At 36.8% G+C, this 20534-nt stretch overlaps 1 protein-coding gene across 9 annotated transcripts in view; it reads left to right on the forward strand.

Annotated features, from left to right (window-relative positions):
* Positions 1-19739, forward strand: part of EPB41L2 (erythrocyte membrane protein band 4.1 like 2) — a 94689-nt gene extending 74950 nt beyond the window's left edge. For 2 of the 9 annotated variants that reach the window (XM_065733932.1, XM_065733941.1), the window contains 12 exons: positions 857-1029; positions 1440-1621; positions 6005-6067; positions 8196-8342; positions 9471-9575; positions 12217-12363; positions 13305-13358; positions 13556-14113; positions 15633-15755; positions 16241-16339; positions 17594-17674; positions 19601-19739. In XM_065733932.1, the coding sequence (XP_065590004.1) occupies positions 857-1029; positions 1440-1621; positions 6005-6067; positions 8196-8342; positions 9471-9575; positions 12217-12363; positions 13305-13358; positions 13556-14113; positions 15633-15755; positions 16241-16339; positions 17594-17674; positions 19601-19708 (1840 nt within the window). In that variant the 3' untranslated portion in view covers positions 19709-19739. Of the gene's footprint in view, positions 1-856; positions 1030-1439; positions 1622-3149; positions 3798-5720; positions 5754-6004; positions 6068-8195; positions 8343-9470; positions 9576-12216; positions 12364-13304; positions 13359-13555; positions 14114-15632; positions 15756-16240; positions 16340-17593; positions 17675-19600 lie in introns of all 9 variants that reach the window. The other 7 variants (XM_065733999.1, XM_065733950.1, XM_065733957.1 and 4 more) reach the window with 7 other exon arrangements.
* Positions 19740-20534: the final 795 nt, after the last annotated feature.

Here is a 20534-nt window from a genome sequence, read left to right on the forward strand (position 1 = left end):
CTCTTCCAACACAAACCGTTCTATCATAGGTTGAATAAGAGTTTGCAGTCTTCATTAAAAGAATCTGAGAAAGTTTAGGGAACTTGACAGTCATCAAACATTTTGCAGCAAGTTTTGACAAAATGTTAACTAGGACTTTTCTGACACTGACTCTTAATGCTTCAGTGCAAACATGTGTATCCAGCACAGAGCCAGCGTTAGTGTTACTCATAACTGAATCTTTTTCGCCTTTTTCATGATATGCCTTTTTTCATTCTCCTAATATCCAGCATCAACTATATAAATTCGTAAGCCACATTATAACTAAAATGGAATCTGAATCTAGCTTGTTAAACTTTTTAAAGTTGAATGACAATTCTACAGCCATCTCAGTCTTTTTTTCCAATTGCCGCAACCTTCTACACAACTTTGAAATGCCATTCCCTAAATTTGAGGAACAGCAGCTGCCTTATGGGTACCTCAGAATATAGGAAAGACGGTGGAAGTGGGTTATATAGTTTCCCCTATAAGTAATGTTCTAAGGAGCAAGATTAGAGAGGTGTTCTATGTGGACTTCTGTAGTGGCCTCAACTATCCAGAAAGAATGCCATTTAATAATGACAGCACCAAAAGATAAGGACCCCAGATACTTAATTGTACTGTGGAAAATGTGTTAACTATCAGCATCACTTCAGTTCCAAGTACAAATAAGTAATATACGTTGTTTTAGTTCTTCTCAGATCTCATGGTAGAATCGTTTTTTGGGCTGCACAAATCGTGCCTGGTGAACTAAAGCTGCAATATTATAAGAAACGTTAGAAGTACCTCATTAAATAAAGTGTTAAGTGTCTTAAGTGACTTTCTTTTCACTTTTTAGACTTCTGTCACCGGAACAGCCTCCAAAAGCTAAGTTTCTAACCTTGGGTTCTAAGTTCCGCTACAGTGGACGTACACAAGCACAAACACGACAGGCTAGCAACCTCATAGACAGACCGGCTCCTTACTTCGAGCGCTCTTCAAGCAAACGTATTTCCAGAAGCCTTGATGGTGGTATGAAATTGATGTATTTATTCAGTATAATGATTATATTACGTATGGTCACCCTGAGATGAGTTCATCTTGAGAGGCCTTGGGGGTACTCAAAACTCAACTCGGCAAGTCTGTGAGCAACCTGGACTCACTCTGAACAGGTGGTCCAACTAACTAATCTCAACGTATTCCTTCCTACCTAAATTAGTCTGTGATATGTCAGAAGTTATGACAAGGGTACACTGCTATTCACATCAGTGCAATAAGAATCATAGACTTTGTACATAGCAAAGAGGCTGAAAAATAATGTGAGTCAATAACAAGACTGTATTCCTCATTGTTGATATCACTACAAAGGCATTTGAGGAAGTCTTAAAAGCAAAATTTTCTAACTTACTCCTGTTAACTTTTTTTTTTTGTATCTCTAACAGCGCCCATGAGTATCTCAGACCAAAGTCTGCTAAGAGACTTCCGTACTACAAGAGGGCAGCCTGGAGGAGACCAAATCATTGACCTTGAAGCTGCTGGACAAGCCAAGCTGAAAGAAGGTGGCAGAGAAGAGGATGGAAGCCCACTCAAAACTCCACAATTAGAGTTGATTCAGGATGGAAAGGTATGGAAGTCTTTCACACCAAAATTATTTATTCACATAGTGCATGTTTGCTTATTTAGATCTCACCACCTCTGAGCATCATACAGTACACCGTATAAAATATTTAAAAAACACTATCAAGGTTTTTCTGTATTTTATCTTAACGTATGTGTATATAAATGTAAACGAAAGCGTAGGCAAACTTGTGTTTAGCATCAATTTTCATAGGGTTTCTTTTATTTCTATAAAGTTAATTTGGTTTTTCAGTAAGCTTGAGTGAGTTCTGGAAAAAATATTTAAAGGGTAAACAGTATTTTAATTTCTTAATTTGCTTAGATTTGTTTGCATATCCATTGTAGAATATGTTATACAGAGCTGGATGTATTATGACTGCTTTTAAATATTTATAGATAAAAGTAATATTGTTTCTGTAGGAAATTAGCAGAATTATTTATTCATTTAAAAACTTGTTTTACTGAGATACAGATTTCTGTGGAAATTTGAATATTTTGGTTTGTCTCTGTTGCAAACAACCATTTACTTGTCTTGTTTGTTGGAGTTAACAGGGGAATAGGTTGAAAAAAAATTCGGAGCTTGCAGGATTTCATATAAAAATTTACTTCCAGAGTGTTGGCTCATACTTTGGAGTTGTGTGATTACTATGTGTTGCTCTTCTCTCAGGGATATTATTTTTCTAGCAGTTCTTCAGAACTTACTTTCATATTTAGAAGGTAATTTTGTTTCAGAAAGTTTTTTGCCAGCTAGCTGCCCATTTGAATCTTAGTGGTGATATCTGGACTGCAGAGTTTCTCCATGCATGTCACAAGTTCTCACTGCGTTCAAGTGTAAGAAGAGAACAAATACCAATGTTTGCATTTTTCTTCTTTGCTAACTACTCGAAAGGATTTATAAATTAGCCTAGGAAAGGCATGAGTGAACTTTACTGATGGGAGAAAAATAGTTAAATTAATATGCTTTGACTTGGAGCTTGATAAAATGATGATTCTCCCTTCTTTCTGAAGTGGCAGTATCTTTCAATCTTTTAATCAAGAGATGGAAAAAAAAGCAGTATTTTGGAAGTTTTTCTATGAAGCTGATCAGTAAGGTTTTGTTGCATGTGCCAGCTCTGTGAACAGCTCTCTCTTCCCCCTAAGGCACTCTTAAAGTTTTAGAGGAAATGGTTATAAACCCAAGAATCAAAGTGCCAGCTTGTCTTTCGTGTATTGCACTGTCCCCTGACCTTTCTGCCAAAGCTTTGAATGTTTGTCTGCTTCCATCTGATGTGACTACTACAGTTTGAAAGTGCACAGTTCTTTGCAGCCAGAGAACAGAACATTCATAATGGTTTTGATTTCATAATCCAGAGAAGTAAACAAGCTGGCTGCTTATAAAACACAAGGGGATTTCTATTTTTACTTGGCGTTTTTATTGCATTAGTAGAGCTATCCCTAAATAAAAATTTTCACTAACGAATAATTTCTTTTTTTTCTCCCTTTTTGTACCTACAAACTTGCATTTTGTTGTGCTTTTCATTTTCCACTGTGTATAGAATTTATTTCCTCAGCTCACTCGCATACACCCACCATCACTAGCCATCCATTCTGTGTCATCCCATCTCACAAACTTGTCACCTATCCGTGAGATGGATGTGCTTTCAGATATTTCAGAGGAAGATCCTCCCAGTGAGCCTTTCCTTATCATCCCAGATGTTTTGGAGTGTAGTTCCATGAGAGAGATACAGGATCATAAAAAAAATAAAGTAGCGTTACTAAACAATAACTTTGAATCTATGAGAACCCTAGTGAGTCAAAGCCCTCCTGCCAAGGAAGGAAAAATCTGTGGAAATGACTACAAAAACACTGAATTGTGTGTCTCATTCAGCTTTATCAGATGTTTTTCTTTTCGTTTCCAATCACTGTTTGATGAAGATGGTTATATTAGCTTTCCTAGCCTTCCTGATGTTTGCATCTCTTTCCTCCCACCTGGTCTTCAGCACTATGTTCCTATCACCTCTCCTTCCTTCATCCCCTCTTTTCTCCTTATCTTTGTGCTGCTTCTCTCAGCTTTTCAGTCTATTCCTCTTTCACTCACATTTTCCCTTCCTCTCGCTCTGTCCCTCTGCTACCTGGAGCCTAAAGCGACTTCATTTAGTGCCTCTTATGACAATGACCTGAATGACAAAGCAGAGGAAGAGGAGGTGTGTAATTCTGTTGCTTAAATGTTGACTGTGCATAGCCATTACACTAGTTCTCCCAGAGGCTTTCTCAGTTTTGCACACTGGCAGGGATATGTGTATGTATATGCCTGTATATATGTAAGTAGGCACACGCATGTGTATGTATCTTTCTAACTATTCCTGTTTTGTGTCAAACTGCCATTCAGGGCTCTTTGGTCAGCAGATAGCTGTGGTGGGTTTTTTTGGTTTTGTTTTTTTCTGGGGGAGTTGGTTGATTTCGCCTGAATTCAGGCAGCATACATAATTTTATGACCTTCTATGCCACAGAGGTAGAGTTGCTTTATAGTTCAAAATGTTTAGAAACAAAAAACTGACTGCTGTGAAATAATATACCTACTATTACTATCATCTGATAGTAATTGCAGTTTGCGCTACTTGCACTATCAGTTTGTGTGTAAAAATGCACGTCTCCAAAGTGCATTCACTTTGCAGTGTGCATCTCAGAAGTTCTTTTAAGATCTGAAAAGTGAAATTCTTAAATGCTGAATTCAAAACAGTATATTGTGAATTCTTTAAAAGCAGCTTTTGCTATTATAGATTTTCAGAAATTTCTGTTCTATGAAGATACATTCAGTGTTGAGTCCAAGATATTTTTTTCTTTTTTTCCTGAAGTGCTTTCACTAATCTCTAGCAGTAGTTTAGGTGAAGACTCATTTGCTTCTTTAGCCGAGATTTCAGATTTGTCAGACTTTAATCACTGAACTCTGAATTTGCTTTGATATATACTACTATAATTGCTGTACAGAAGCCTCTTTCACGTTAACATGTTGATCTGATCATCTGGAGTGGTTGACAAAATGCCTCCTTTCCTTTATTGTGCATGTTACAGCAACACCACCATGCACTAGGAAAAGGTGGTTTATTTTGATGCTCAAAGAAAATAAAAAATAATTATAGAGTCAAAAGTAGGGAAGAGGGCCTGTTCAATATTACATTTAATAAATTTGGTTAAACCAATTCAATTGATACAGTGTATATATTAAAAGCTTGCTAAATAGGGCCCACAAATCTAGCTTAATAATGAAAAATGTGACTTTAAAGATTTTTTCTTTTTTCTGTGGCTTAAAGCAATGCATATTAAAGTTTGAGACAGAATCATAGATAAGTGAGAAATGAGTAAAAATGTGATATGCCTGTGTTCTCACAATCTGAAATGCAACAGTGCATGCAGTAAGTAAACCACTCTTCAAGTGCGCATACTTGCCCATGTTGACTTTTCAAGATGGGCAGTTTGGTATTTGTAGGGGTAGCAAGGCTGAGAGGTGGTTTGCTTCATAATGAGCACCATGCCTTAGGCCATTCAGAATACTTGCATGTCAGATGTGAAAATGACTTCCAGCAAAGTGCATTGCAGTTCGTGGAGGAATATATTCACCTAAAAAGGAGAATGGAGGCTCAAATAACTCATCTCAAAACAACAACATTCTTATAATAATCAAGACAATTAATGAATACATTATTTAGGTGTCTAACTTGAGTTTTATACTGTTTTACCAAAATAAGTCATGCATTGATTTCCATTTCCCCATCAACTCATTGCAGGGTTTAAAGGTTCTTACCATAGAAACTATACATACCATCTTTTTCTGTCACTCATTTTTTTTTAATGTTCATCTGAGATAACACTGAAAAGCAAGAGGGACATAGTGTGAAATTTCCATTTTTCATGCCACATACCAAGTATTACTTTAGCCATTCTGCAGCAATGTAGGCGAAGGAAGACCAAAGTCGCTTAATAATTTCAACAACATCTGGGGCCGAAACAGGAAAGGTCTGTAAATAATAGCACGCTTTACAGCTTTTACAAAGAGATGATGCCTCTGTTGTTCTGGAAGCATGTGTTAACGGTTCCTTTTCTTGATAATTTACAATGTGCTTACATAGGTGGAATCTGAAGAGGAGGAAGCACAAAAGAAGGTGCATAGGTTTTGTTTGTTTGTTGTAATAATTTTTATAATTAAATCTGGCTGCAGCTGCCTGATTTGTTAGCACCCTTAAAGTTTCTGTGGACTTTTGTCTGAATAGTGCCTTTTCAACGAACCATTTTATTTCTTGTATTTGATTGTGTTTTCAAGAGGGTTTTTTATTTTTTTAAACAAAACAAAAAACTTGCTGTTACATTTTATGTTCATTTTGATTTATTTTTTGTGTCTGACTTAATTTCACAGAGCAATTCGTTGAGAGTAGACGGGGAAAATATTTATGTCAGACATAGCAATTTAATGTTGGAGGTTTGTATGTAATACAAGAAACACTTTCTTTTCTCATGGACTGCCAGGCTGCATGGGATGGGAGGTCACCTGCAGGCTGTTATGTACACAGTGCATGAAGTGCATGGGGAAAAACAGCTTGGAAATGTTGCATGTTATAATTCTAGTTTCTGAGTTTTTAGAAGTTTTAGAAAACAAAGGAAAGCCCTTAGCTTGAATGTTCAGTGTGTATATTTTTACTAGATGTTTTCAAAGTGGCAAGTGGAAATAATAGCCCTATTTAGATATACCCAACACATTAGACCTATTCATCAACATAAGTAAGGTTATTTAAATACGTTACTACCTAAAGCATGCATTTGCTTTGTGGAGTAGAGTTTCTGATTTTTACCAGTTAAATCAATTTTTTTTTTCCATATGTAACCTGAATTAATGGAGCTAGTAAAAGGCACAAGCAGTAGTTGAAGTATAGAAAAACAAATTCTGACTCTGGCACTTAGGGGTTTTTAGGAGCTTTGAGAAATGTTGGTAAGTATCAGATTTTAAAGTGAGTGCTTACAAATGCTTATGAAATTCTGCTTTACTTTTTCATGTTCTAAATGGAAGCAATTCTTGTTCCTTAAAGGTTGTTTCTCATTGATAATGAGCAACAGCAAAGAGCTTTGAACAGTATTTTACTATGTAGTGTTATTATTTGCCACTGAAAGAGATGTTTATTGTAAGAATTTCCATATAGTCTGTAAACATGGATTAATCTGTAGTTATAATTATTGTCATTTAACTTGTCACTAATAACAAAAGCTAGTTCCTGAAGAAAATTCAAGAAATCCCAGTGCTGTCTTTAACTTAGTTCATCCAAATGGGGCTATAAATAATTCCTTTTGTCACAGAAACTGTCTTTTTAAAAATAATCAGTTTTGTTTGGTAATAAGGAGGTATGTGGATCACAGTAACATAACTAATGCATTTTTTGGCTTTTTGCAGCTTTTGTTCACTATTTAAACTCTGCTTTTGTATAACATACTAAAGCACTGAAAGCATACATTGCGTAACTTGGCTGTGATCAAGTCTAGGAAACATGCCTTGTGTCAAGCAAAGACAGTTTTCAAAATGATGACATGAAAATGGTCACTAGCTTTGCTTGTGTAGTGGATTGTGCTTGGTATAATGTTTCAGTACCCTCTGAAAATGAAAAAATAAGGACATATTTATGTCCTGATGGTTAGTCCTAGCTTAAAAGAGAGGCATTGGTCCTATAAAAATATTAGCCTACTGAATTACCAAAAGGGGGGCAGGTTCTTAGCATTCAAAGTGTATATCTGAAGATCCAGAGAATTAAGAAATAGATTTGCAGCACCATCAGTGCTGAACATACAAGCAAAAAGACATCAGAAATTAATGAGTTTGTATTTTTTTTATATAAATTGCTTTTTCTGAGCCTCGGAGTGTTGTAATAAAATGTAATTTGATGTTGAGACTGGCGCCCCCTTTGATGCTTGCCTGTAAAGACAAGACACCTCATGGATTTTGTGCATGTCAATATGTACACTTGACAGCTGCATCCACGGCCAGATTCATAAATGTGGAGAAGACTGATGATAGTCTTTAAGACCTTACACCTGATTCTTCCTGTACATTTAAACCTACACAGTGGGCACATTGAGTAGTTCCTCTAAAGTGAATGATGCAGGTGTTAGTTGCTTGCATGTGTGGCCCTGTGCTATCTTCACAGAAATAAGTGTTTTTTCATGGAGTTTGCAAGCCCCACATTTTTGCCTCCCTGCTTAGAAATTTTAGATGAAAGCAAGTAATCACTGGAAATTGTTTCAAAGGGTTACAGTAGTTTCGTATTTTGAATGAAATGAATATGGGTCTCTATTAAATAACCATGCTCAGTATTATCTTTCCTTTGCATTACATGCAAATCTTATTGCATGTGATAATGTTGTAGGGTATGAGTGGCCACAAACTAAACGTAGTTCCTTTGTGGCCTTCAATTTCTGTAATTTAAGGCGCTCGGAAGACGAGCAGCTCTCAGACACAAGGCGCTTTCCTTGGTTTGATTCTTTTTTTCTTTTTTTTTTTAACTGTTAAGTTTGCTTTTGTTGTTGTGTTTTGTCCTACTTTGATTTACGTTGCGGGTTGCTAGGACCTGGATAAGACCCAGGACGACTTACTGAAACACCAGGCTAGCATTAGTGAGCTCAAGCGCAATTTCATGGAATCCACACCTGAACCACGCCCCAATGAGTGGGAAAAGCGGCGTATCACACCTCTGTCCCTACAGACACAAGGGGTATGTCTCTGTAGACACTTGTCCGCATGCATTTTCATACAACCCTGTAGACAATGTGGTAAATGTACTTTGTCCTTTACAGTAATTAATCAGGCTAATGTAATATTTGTTTATATTATGTATACATTAACTTCTTACTATTTGTCATTGGACCTGGCTTTAAATAACGTGTGGAATTTTGTTCCAGAACAGCTGGACTAGAGTAACTCAATGAGGTTGGAAACTTTGGCAGTTTTTTCTTCTGTGTTAATGACAGCTTAAATTTCACTCTGATTTACAGAGATATATAGAGTTAATTTTTTCAGTGACAGTAGAATTTTTTACTTCATATGCCTTTTAACTCTTCCTAGGCAGCCTAAGCAGAAACAGATGTCTGAACTGTGTTGTTTGTGAAGGAACTTCACTTTTATCTTGATCAGTTCATTTATGTTGTTGACTTCTTTGGGACATATTTACAGTAATCATTAAAATTTATTCATCTTAGCCCTCCGCATGTCTATAAAATTAATTTACCTGTTTTTTCTCTAAATGTCCTTTCTGAATGAATATTAAAAGAGCACTTTTGAAAACAATCTTCCAAATATCATCCTAAATATTTGTGGCAGAAAACCTCCTTATTCAAATAGATTTCTCCGTCTATCCTTGAACTTCTAATTGTGAGGGGTTGATTCCTGCTTTTTCAGTAGAGTAGAACTAGCAAATCAGTCCTCAGAAACAATCAGTTTATCTTCTGGTATCGTTGTCTTTCACTGTTATTTCCTCCACTCGCCAGTGTGGGGAAATGAGTCCTCTAATTTTTGAGTACTGCACTAGAACCTCTGTGTAGTGATACATGCATAGGTATCAATTTACAAATGTGTGACACATTGAAGCTATAAATATCTTTTGGGTTAAAACAGGCATTTATGTACAAGTGTAACTTAATTTTTATGTGCATGTGTGCACTTCTACGTTGAATTTTCTATGTTGAAGCTGAGGCCCTCGCAAGTCTTTTTACGTCTGTATTTCTTGTTTGTTCATTTAGTATGCTGTTATTTACAAATGGTTTGATTTTATGTTTATGACTAGTGTGTATCTGTCTCATTGCTTGTTGATTTACACTGGTTTTACAAAATGAAAACTAAATAGAGAAAAGGAGACCACATTTTCCAAATGAAAACGCTGCATGGGAAGGAGAAACAATGGACTGCAATGCCATCGATTGCTGGAACAAAACCAGAGGAAACTGATAAGGTGGCTGCCCTGAAATCTACTGCCTTTTTGCTGTATCTGCTGCAGCCTAGCTTGGGCACTTCCTTCTTTTCCTTTTTCCCTCCCCCTGCTACCACTACTGCAAAGAAAAGTTTGAGTTTCAAACCAAGATCTGTATATATGAGTCATAAGTGAATGCCAGCAACATTGTGCTTAAGCACTAAGCTGAATATGAAATTCGGAATGGCTCCTGTTTGAAATGAACAATTTTTTCCACTGAAAAATTACTGTATTTTATGTGATTTGAATGACAGCAAAACACGTATTTCCATTCAGGGTGGAAATGTTTGCTGTTTGCAGTTATGTAACACTTTACACAGTAACTTTTTTGTGTCTATTTACTTTGTAATCATTTCTCAAATCAATAATGCTAAAAATGCAGTCACATTCTGAGTACCTCCACATTTCAGTACTTTTTTTTTAACCCAAGAAAATGGAGATGTTTTCTTCTCTCCAAATCTGGTTAACATCTATGTGGTTAGAAGCACTATATAATTAGTGGGATACTAGCAGTATGATAGTGATGATGGGTAGCAATTGCAGTGTTGGTTTTTTGCATTACTTTTAGATTATTTTCCACCACCTAGGAGCTGGGATGAAAATATACTGTAAAGCTGTCGGTCCTATTTAAGTAACACATATAAATACCAGGTTTGGGATGAGTCATATTTTCATCCCACATTATTTGTTGATGTGAGTAGAGAAGTTAGGATTCAAGTTCTTTGTTACCTCTAATTTTAAACTTCCTACTCTTAGTGGACATTGCTCTGTCTTATTCCTGGAAGGTACATTTTCCTGCCTATCTTTTAGGATAGTTGGATAGTAGATGAGAATAAAACAAGGCTACTGCTGCTAATATTCTCTCTTTTCTTCCTTCTTTTGCAAAATAATTGCAAATAAGTCATTTTCTGTGTATGAGAAATGTTGCAATGGATATGTGTCATTTGTATCAACAAAGTTAGCAAAATACTCCCACAAATGCACAGCATCTGTGACTTAATTATAACAGAAATCATGGTGCAATGATGTGTATGCCACAAAAAAAAAAGGCTATCATGTTATGGTTATCCAGAATCATCACTGTGGTCGTGACCCAGACCCAGCCCCTTTTGCTTCCAAACAATGTCAGTTTATGCCTATGTGCCAGAAGATAGTTTGCCAGGAAATGAGGCATCTTAAGAGGCTGATGCATTGTTGTAAATAGAATAATTGATTCAAGAGTGCCACTTCTATCTATACATTTAGTAATTTTTACTAAATGCTTCTTCTGGGAGTAAGGTTACATCATGAAGCAAATTGTGTGATTGGGAGTTTTCATTTTAAAAGATTAAAAGGCCAAATATTTAATGGTGGTGATGGGCAAGATGGTGGAGACATGCCTGTATTTTATTATGCACATGTAGAAGAGGCACAGTCTGACTACTTACAGCACTCAAAGCAGTATTTCTGTATGGTGCTATGCACATGTATAAACGTGGTGCTAGCATATGGTGGAAGGAGCATTGTGAGGAATTTGTTGCCCGGATGAATATCAAACATTGCATAAGGGTCGATGGTAATCAACTTGCATTTCCTTAAAATTTTCTTGGACGCCTTTAGGAATATACTTCAAATCTTAGTACAGGAGAAAAAAAAGAAACAGTTCTTCTTTTTCTGTTTTTCTGCATGCTAAATGTGTAGCACTGTATGCATGGCAGCGTGGTGTAACCTAAGTGTTCAGATTCTATGTTGCTAGTGCACAGTAAGTCAACCCATACAGCAGTTATCTGCATGGCAATTTGGCTTTCTTCTGGCATGTGCTTTTGCCTTTACTGTCTATTACCACTTGCTAAGATAGAAATGTATGTTAATTGATGTTGGCAAAATGTTATGTCTGTGTTAGGTGTCCGTTACATTATTGGCTTTTTATTTTGACTATTTGTACTTGTAATGCTAGAGCTTATGAAAGTAAAGCTGAATTAAAGAACTCTGCTTTTTCAGAAGCTTGTACCCACAAGAATTCTATAAGCTTATTTTACCATATGGCTTTGTAGTACTACCAAAAAATAGGCTTTAAACCATGTATGTTTCTATGTATGTTTGAGTAGAAAAAAAAAACACAAAAACAAGGTTTTACTAATGCAACGGGAATAGCTTTTGAAAACAGATTCTTTAATAAACACGAACTTGTTCCATTTGTTTAAGTATTTGCAAAACGGCCTTTAAAAGATACGAGTCAATTCTTCTTAGCTTTGTGGGAATGTATTGTTTAAAGCAAATGTATGTGACTGCCTAAAGCTCTAAAACAGAAATTGGAGTGCATGTTTAAAAGGGAAAAATCCCGATAGTAGAGATGTTCGAGTAAACTATTCTGTTAGGAAATCCACGGAAAGAATAAACGTGCTTGGTGGGCACACAGCATGAGACCGCTGCTCTGAGCTGCGATGCCGGCAGTGTTCTGCCGCGTTCCTCTCTCTCCCGCCGTCCCTGGTGCACGCGAGGTGTCCCCCTGAGCTCGTACAGAACGCTCCGGATCAAACGCTTCTCTTTGTCGTGTTTTCTCGCTTGCCGACCCTTTTGTAGGCTGCTGCCGCTTTGTCCGTCACGGTCTAATTCTTTCCTTTGCCTTTTCTAACCCGTCTAGAGCCTAGAAGAAGAGATAGCGTCCATTTTATTTAGCCAAGAGCGCTTTGGCGCCGGCCCGGACCGGCCCTTCGCCGCCGCCTCCCGCGCGGGGCCAGCAGAGGGCGCTGCGGGGGAGCAGACCGCCGCCTCGGCCCCGCCGCCCCAGGTGCTTCCCCGCCCCGCCCGCGGCCGCTGCCCTGCTCCCGGACGGCCGAGAACGGGGTGTGGCCGTGCCGTGCTGCCAGAGCCGGCTGCCTGCTTGGTGTGGTGGGAGGGGGACGGCAGAAGAGCTTAGTTAGTTAGGTGCTTGCCAGGTATCGGGAGCGTTAACTGGCTGTAGTTACATCGCCACGTGTGTTGGCGTGCGCTCTGTAGTTGTTCTGCTTGGTAAACAGCCATAAACGTTAGGATTAAGTCACAGATGATGTGTTGGTTTTGTATTGCCACTGCTTGAATTCAAATTTGCATTTTCCAGAAATAACTAGATAGAAAAGAATATAATACATAGTTTTTAGAGGGCTTACAGGCATATCTATCACAATTCATTTTGTTGCAAAACAAATACTAACCGTTGCCTTAATCTCATCGTTCGGGACTCGAACTAAATCCTAATGGGATCACCTTGGTAGTCATATGTTGCTATTTTGACAAGATACAAGCATGAACAGCTTCCCTCCCAAAAGTGAACAACTAATAAAATCTGTGTTATTTTTCTGGATTTTATTATTTCTTATGATGATAAACCAATACCAGAATGCATTTTTTGTGTATTTTCCCACAGTGTTATTTATTCCTAATTTCTGATTCCATTGAGATAAATAATTGCTTCAGTAGCATCACTGACCTGTGCGTTCAAACTTTTATTTTCGGTCTTAATTAAATTGCTTTATATCAATTAATAACGTCCATAATACTTACCTGCTTTTGAATGAAACATTGGAATGAAGTAGAAGGAAAGGAGCATAGTTCTAAGTGAATTTCGCAGTGAATATGCAGTGCCTATACCCTATCATGTATATACGTTATTGAAGCTAGCTTGAGGAATGCTGTGCTGTTGAAAAGGGTTATGTATTGATTTTTGTTCTCTGATTGCTTTTTGTTTCACAGAAACATGCTTCCAGAGCAGAAGGTCCTTGCACTGAAGTCAGCAATGCTGATAAGGTTCTACTGATTTTTCCGTAGTTAAATTTGGCTCTAACTCTTTCAGTCCATCTTCATTCTTTCTTTTCAGTTAACCATCACAACCATCTTTTGTCTTCTTCATGACATGAACCAACTATCAGCTAATTTTGTTTCCATCGCTTTAATTTATTCACATAATCTACTTTTGTTTTTCCTCATCCATGTTTTTTGTGCAGAGTTCACATGAGACTCTGGATATAGTGGAGGAGAAGAAGCAGGCAGAGTTTGGGATAGAAGAAACACTAGTCATAGACGAGACCAACAAAGGGAAAGTACAAGTTGCCACTGATGCTGGGGAAACATGTAAGGTGGAGCAACTGACGAAAAAGGACTCTTCTTCTTTGCCATCAGATAGTAGTAGCAGCAGTAGTAGTGAGAGTGAGGATGAAGAGGTGGGAGAATACCAGCCACATCACAGGGCTGTTGAGGAAGTCATCAGGGAAGAACAGGAAGAGGAGGAAGATGTGAAAAGGAAAGAACATGAAATAAAAATACAGCATGTGGAAGCCACACCAGAAGGCAGTCAGCTAACTGTACCAGCTGAGCACACACAAGTTACAGCTGAAGATTTGGTTCAGGAGAATGCAACTACCATGCCTACAGAAGAGAAGAATTTGTCAGAGGAAATGAAGCAAGACTTAGGTGAAGAAAAGGAAGAGGAGCAGCTCAAACTCAACGGAGATGTGTCTCATGTTGACACTGATGTTTCACCACAAATAATTTGTTGTTCTGAGGTAAATGGTAGAACAGATTGACAACTAGATTAAGCAGAGATTTATTTGGGTGAAAACGTACCTGCCTTTCTTCTTCTCCTATTCTTCCAGCTGTTACAGCATCCAACAAGATTCAGATCATTTGGAAGGGGAAACCACTGATGAGCAGTGAATTTCTGTCTCCTTCAGTTATGGTTTCTGGCTTTTTGCTACAACTGGTTGAGAGTCACCAGTAAAGCAAGCCTTCCGAAGACTGCCATCTCCTTTTTGTACCCCCCTTATTTTATATACGTATACACAACGTATATTTATTATTTGTGTTTCTAGTGTTTTAAGTCTCGTCTTGTCTATTTGTCAGTTGTTTTCGGCACGTCCATGACATGTAATTGTAATAGAAAATTATTGGCAGTTGGAATTAGAAGACATCCATCCCAAATTTGTTTCTTTTTTCCCTCATTATTCACTGCTTTTCTTGCTTTTTTTTTTTTTTTTTTTTTTTGCTTTTGAAGAAGTGTTACAAAACTATAGACTAGAGTTAGTGTTTGTTTCAGTGTGTGTGTGCGTATATGTTTACTATTATACTATTTAGGGAAGCATAGGTTAGTTCCAGTCGCAATCAGCTGATTTTAACCAAACAAGGTTGAAGAGTACTTTATTAGGTAATATTAGGTAACCTTCATAATAATAATAAAAAAAAAAGTGTGGGTATGCAATGTCTTCGTAATGTGTGCATGATCTTTTAGTGTGTTTTCTCAACAGTTGGATTATTTTGTTTATCCTGGTTATCTTACATTAGTGGCTCTCTCACCCTGCACGCACTTGAACAACCGTTTCTATTCTTGCCTTCTATATATAGTGTCTCAGGTGTTCTGACAACTGACGTGGAAAAAATAGATTATAAGACCTTTGGAAACAGGCAGCCCACACTTCCTAAAGCATAGCTTGTTTGAAGAGAGGCCAGAAGGGCTTTTATGTGTGCAAGAGTATTTGAGGGAAGGGAAAATACTTTTTGTCTGGATTTTCCTTCCAAGTGTCTCAAGTTGTTTCTTCTGTTCCAGTAGTGCATATTCAAAAGTCAAACTTTTATATTACTGAAGTTTCTTGTCCTTATCTGCAGTTTGACTTAGTAAAGATAGCTATATATTTTTCCAAGATTAATTCTGATGTGAAGCTTATCTGTCTTAGGTAGCTATCAGTTTCTTATCTGGTGGAACTTATACACAAACACTTGTTTTTCTACTCATGCTCTTTTACACATTTTAAATGCCTTTCAGCTGGGTTTTATCAATTACCTTCTGTGATATTTACGATTGGCTGAAACGTGGAATACTGACAAAGCTTATTAGATTAGAATTTCCTGCTGTGTGTATGCATTTATTTCATTTCACTTTACTTATTACATGCTTTTCAATTGGGAAAAGAGTCAAATACTTATCTTACCCTTAGACTTCTTACATATTTTTTATTTTACTTTCTTGTTCCACTTTACAAACTTCCTTCTCATGTCTTTTGAGTTGATTGCTTATTTCTTGCACCATAGCCTCCAGTAGTGAAAACAGAGATGGTAACCATTTCAGATGCCACGCAGAGAACTGAAATCTCCACAAAAGAAGTTCCAATTGTTCAAACAGAAACTAAAACCATCACATACGAATCTCCACAGGTACAGTGGCAGAGTGGTTTATACTGTTTGAAAGTTGGCTTTTGTTCCAGTGATTTGTAGTCCCAGATAAGTCACACTGAAGGAATGCTTTTCAAAAAGCTGTACTTTTTCTAGCAACTAAGATTATAGGTTGGCTATGAGGAGCTAAGTGATATGTGTGTGAGTAGAACAATATTACTCCTCAAGTTCTGGAAGTATTTTTTGTTGATTGGATAATTTAGTTGTCTGCAAATGTGTAACTCATTTAGTTTTGAAAACTTGGTTAAAATAGTATCATTGTTTCTGAAGGAAGCACTTAACTCAATCCTAAAGTTTCCACTATAATAAATATTAACAGTCTGCACAGACTCTGCAAACTTAAATGCCTTCTATTTAAAATTTCCAATTGGAATAAAGAATATGTGTTTAGTAATAATAATAATTTTTAAAATCTCCTTTGAAAACAAAGCTTTTAGATGTCAAAAATGCTATTTCTTTTCTCGCAGTTTGACGGAAGTGCTGGTGGCAGTGCTGGTGTGCTGCTGAGTGCACAGACAATTACTTCAGAGTCAGTTTCTACCACCACAACAACACACATCACAAAGGTAAAATGGATAACCTCTTTCTGATCATGAAGTCTCTTCTACTTTTATATCTGCTAAATTATCAAAGAAAACTGACTTGCAAGTGGATTAGATTAGTTCCGAGCACATGTGGGAGTTGTCTTTTTTCTGTACTCAGATTTTGAACAGAAGAGCCTTAATGAATAAACAGGAATATCTGGGAACAGGGTGGGGAAATCAGAAAAGGTGATACTGATTTACTGATTTATTTTTAGTACTTCACGTTGGTCTTATTCTGTGTTCAGGAAGGAGAACGTTGATAGGGTTTTAAGTTCATCTCTTCCATCACATGGTGTTATAGAATCTTTGTTAACGTCATTGATTTATCTCGGGTTCACAGAAACCTTGCTCATGGTGTCTTTTCTAAGGATGTGCTGAAGTGGTGTTTTCTTCATCTCTGTGTTCACCGTCCTTTGTACTGCTAGGTTTAGAGCGCAGAGCAGACCATACCACTGCTCTTCTTTGCAAGCATATTTTGGTGTTGAACTGTGTTCTGCATTCCACACTTGAAATGGAAACACGACACCTGTTTCAGTCTCCTATTTCATGCCAGAGTATGACAGAAATACAAAAGTATTGTTTTTATTCATCATTTACCTAGGTACCAAGTTAGGTGTTCCCTCATAACAAAGTTTCCAACTCTTGTCTTTAACATAAAAAAATCATTTCTGCGAGAATTTTTCTGTATGCTGAAATTACAGTGAAAAATCAGGAAAAAAAGCATGATGTTATTTCCTTCAATGTGAAATAATATTGGAAACTTGTTGTTAGTGGGGTATATAAACTACAGAACTAAAAACCAGATCGTGTTTTTATTGAATGTGGGATTATTTAAAGAATAAGAGGCCCATGGTGGACAGATTGAAATCGAAGGAGAGACTCCTGGAATTTTTCTTTCTGCCAGATTTGTATAATGGAAAAGCCTGGAGTTCCTGTTTGTCTGCATATTGAGATCTATTCAGACTTGGACTCCAATAAAAAAAGGCTTGGACTCCAATAAAAAAAGGAATTCTGTATTGCTTGTTTTCAAGTTTTTTTTTTCTTTTAGCAGTTACTAGCAGGTGACTAACTGTGTAACTGAAAAAGAACAGGATGACTTAGCACCACAAATACTTACAACTAACTGCAGCCTAGTGACACAAAAATATACATGTTTCGATACAGAAAAGGAATATGCTTGTGACTGTAAGGACTAATTACACTAAAGTGCTGTCTTGTTTTTTGTGCCTTCTGTAGATGGTTAAAGGTGGTGTATCAGAAACAAGAATTGAGAAACGAATTGTCATTACTGGAGATGCAGATATTGACCATGATGAGGTGAGTATCTATATTAACACTTAGTGTGTTACCACTAGCTCAGTGGGACCTAGAAAATGTTTCAAATATCCCCAAACAGGAGAAAGGTAGAGAAGTTGAATGTGAAGATGTAGAAAGATCCTGAGATTGTTCATCGCAGCAATTTTTTTAGCTGTGGTATTTGGTGAATAGAGAGTCTTCAGAGTATGACTGAGAGATAAAAGCATTTGTAACTTTGCATTATAGATCGAGTGAGTAAATTTCATACTGTTTTTAAAGGGATTGCTTATTTTGGAAGAGTCCCAATTTGTTTAGTGCTGCTTTTGCCATTTGGAAGGAAAAGCATGACTAAAATCTATTTTGATACATTAATCTAGATAGATTGAAGTCTCTGCTGCTTTAGTCAGCAACATCTAAATGCAGAACTCATCTCAAGTAAGAGCTTTGAAATATATTAAGACATAAACAGCTTGAATATGTGAAATCATTTTTTTACTTCCATTTACAGAATTTTATTTAAAAAAATATTGTTGATCTGAAGGAATGATATATAAGTGCTTTTGATCTCTATTACCAAAGCAGTTTTGTTTTATGGGGCTTAGAAATAAAGGTTAAAATTACTTCTGTCTGCCCAATTAAGAAGGCTGAATTTAAGAAGAACACACAAAAAAATGAGATAATACTGTGATTATCTATTCTTTGTAGTGATGATTACAGATTTTTTTATCTAAGAAACAGCAGTGAAAAGGTCAATCAACAGTCACTGCATAATACAAATGGAAAAACCTATCTTATACGTAAAGTTGCAGTGAATCCAATTCTAACTTCATGAAAGCTGCACAACTCAACAGAATTTAATTTAACTTCTTAGTATTATATAGTGGGAGCTTTCAGATTTTGATCTGCTGCTAGAAAGTGGCTCTTGACAAGTTCAAGCTCTTCTTGAAACTTCTAATTAAATGATAGGGTTGTTCAGCATTAGGCATTGCTCTTGTCTGCCTTTACACAATGCTCTTGGGACATCTGGAAAGGTCACACAATACTTTCAGTATACTAGACAGTGCTTGTAGTAAAACCATTCTCCAAGATGTTCTTTCTTTTGAAATAAGTAGTTAATGGAGCAAATTAAATGAAATTAATTTTTATGTATTTAATCACTTGAATGTAAAGTAGTGAGCAGCTCATGACAAATTTAAGAAATCTGTTGCAGTTTCTTTAGTAGATAGGGAGCTCTTCAGAAGCACAAACTGCACGATGGATGTTCATTCTTTTGTCTTCTTGCTCCCTACATTACTAAAACATTTTTTGGTAGGAAAAGAATATTCTAGATTGGAGTTTCAGAGTACAAGTGCTGCTAGCACTGATAATTTAAGGAATTAGAGGCCTAAAAAGACCTTAAGGTTTCTTCACTGTTCATCATTTCATCAGCCCTGATTCTTAAGTCTCAGCAGCCCCTTCCTTTTAAATCATTGTACTACGTAGGTTACGTTTGTTACCTTGCAAAATGCAAACCAGTTACAAATGTCTAAGATTATCGCGTGAGAAAACATCAGTAATTGTACCAATGCACGCAGTGCATATGTGTCCTGTTAACAGGACCATCTTCATTTGGTCTTTGTTTGCCTGGTCTGTTGCAAAAGTTCTAAAACTTCTTATATAAAGGACTTAGTGTCATCTGGAGTAAGCTAGAAAAGATACAGGGAGGACTGTATGGTTATGTGCTACTTTCTGGAAATCTCAATAAATTTTTGAAGCCTTTACAGTAGTGTGTTCTGTTGCTTTGTTTTCTGTTTCTTTTGTGTTTTTTTTCCTTGCCCTCTCACGTTTAGGAATTTCACACTTCTGAATAATTATTCCTGAAGTTGCTGATGCTGTACACCTTTTCTCTGGCCCCTTCTTTAACGCTTCTTTCTGTTGTTAAGCTACATGCTTTGTATTTGTTGGCAGGCTCTGGCACAGGCAATCAAAGAAGCCAAAGAACAGCACCCTGACATGTCTGTCACAAGAGTAGTGGTGCACAAAGAAACTGAACTTGCTGAGGATGATGAAGACTAAAATCTAAAATGCCCTCAGGCAAATTTTTCAGGTAAACTTATAATAAAACTATGCTGCTATTTCTATCTGTATTTTCTACTGCATTGTCTAGTAAATTGGCTTGAAAAAGAAAAATATGGTATTTGCTATACATTATGAAATGCTGAATGTAAATGAGTGTTAGCAGAAGACAGTTAATGTTAGTTTTATTTTCAAATCTAATCTCGCATTAGTTTCACGTTTCCCTTTAAATGTCTCCTGTGTTTCTCACAGTGCTCTCCTGGTACTTCCTATGATGCTTGGTCAAGATGTGGTTTTCACATTAAAGGGAGTTTTGGCTACTTCTGCAAAGCGTGAAGATTAAGTCATTTTTCTGTTTGCACTACCATGGAAATGTATAATTGTAGTCCTTGTCTTACATTTTGCTTATCTAGTAGAAAGGCTGCAGTTATCATTAGAGAAAAGAACCTGAGTAGACACTTCAATTCAGTCAGCTTATTCTCCATCATAACCACACCGAGATTCTTACCTTCTACCATTTTCTCAGACAAGAAGGTAAATGGTTTGACAGCTGAAGTTTTTAAACCCTTTTGTCAGTTGAAAGAGAAATGTGAAGAAATGCCAGTTAAGTAGGCTCTCATTTCAGCTGGAAAACTATTCTTTAGTACATTCTTTAGTTTTAGAACAATTTAATTTTGCACTTTTTCTTTTGGTAAAAGTCAATAAATATCCCATTCTTACTGAAATTCAAAAATCTATGATGTTTGCTTGATCACTGAGGTTTGCTGTTTCGCAGCCGTCCCGGCCAGAGCCACAATGACATGGTCTGCACCCAGCAACGGACTTG

The sequence above is a fragment of the Cyrtonyx montezumae genome, unplaced genomic scaffold (genome assembly GCF_038088225.1).
Source record: "Cyrtonyx montezumae isolate F1298 unplaced genomic scaffold, pur_monq_1.0 scaffold_0, whole genome shotgun sequence".
Taxonomy (NCBI): domain Eukaryota; kingdom Metazoa; phylum Chordata; class Aves; order Galliformes; family Odontophoridae; genus Cyrtonyx; species Cyrtonyx montezumae.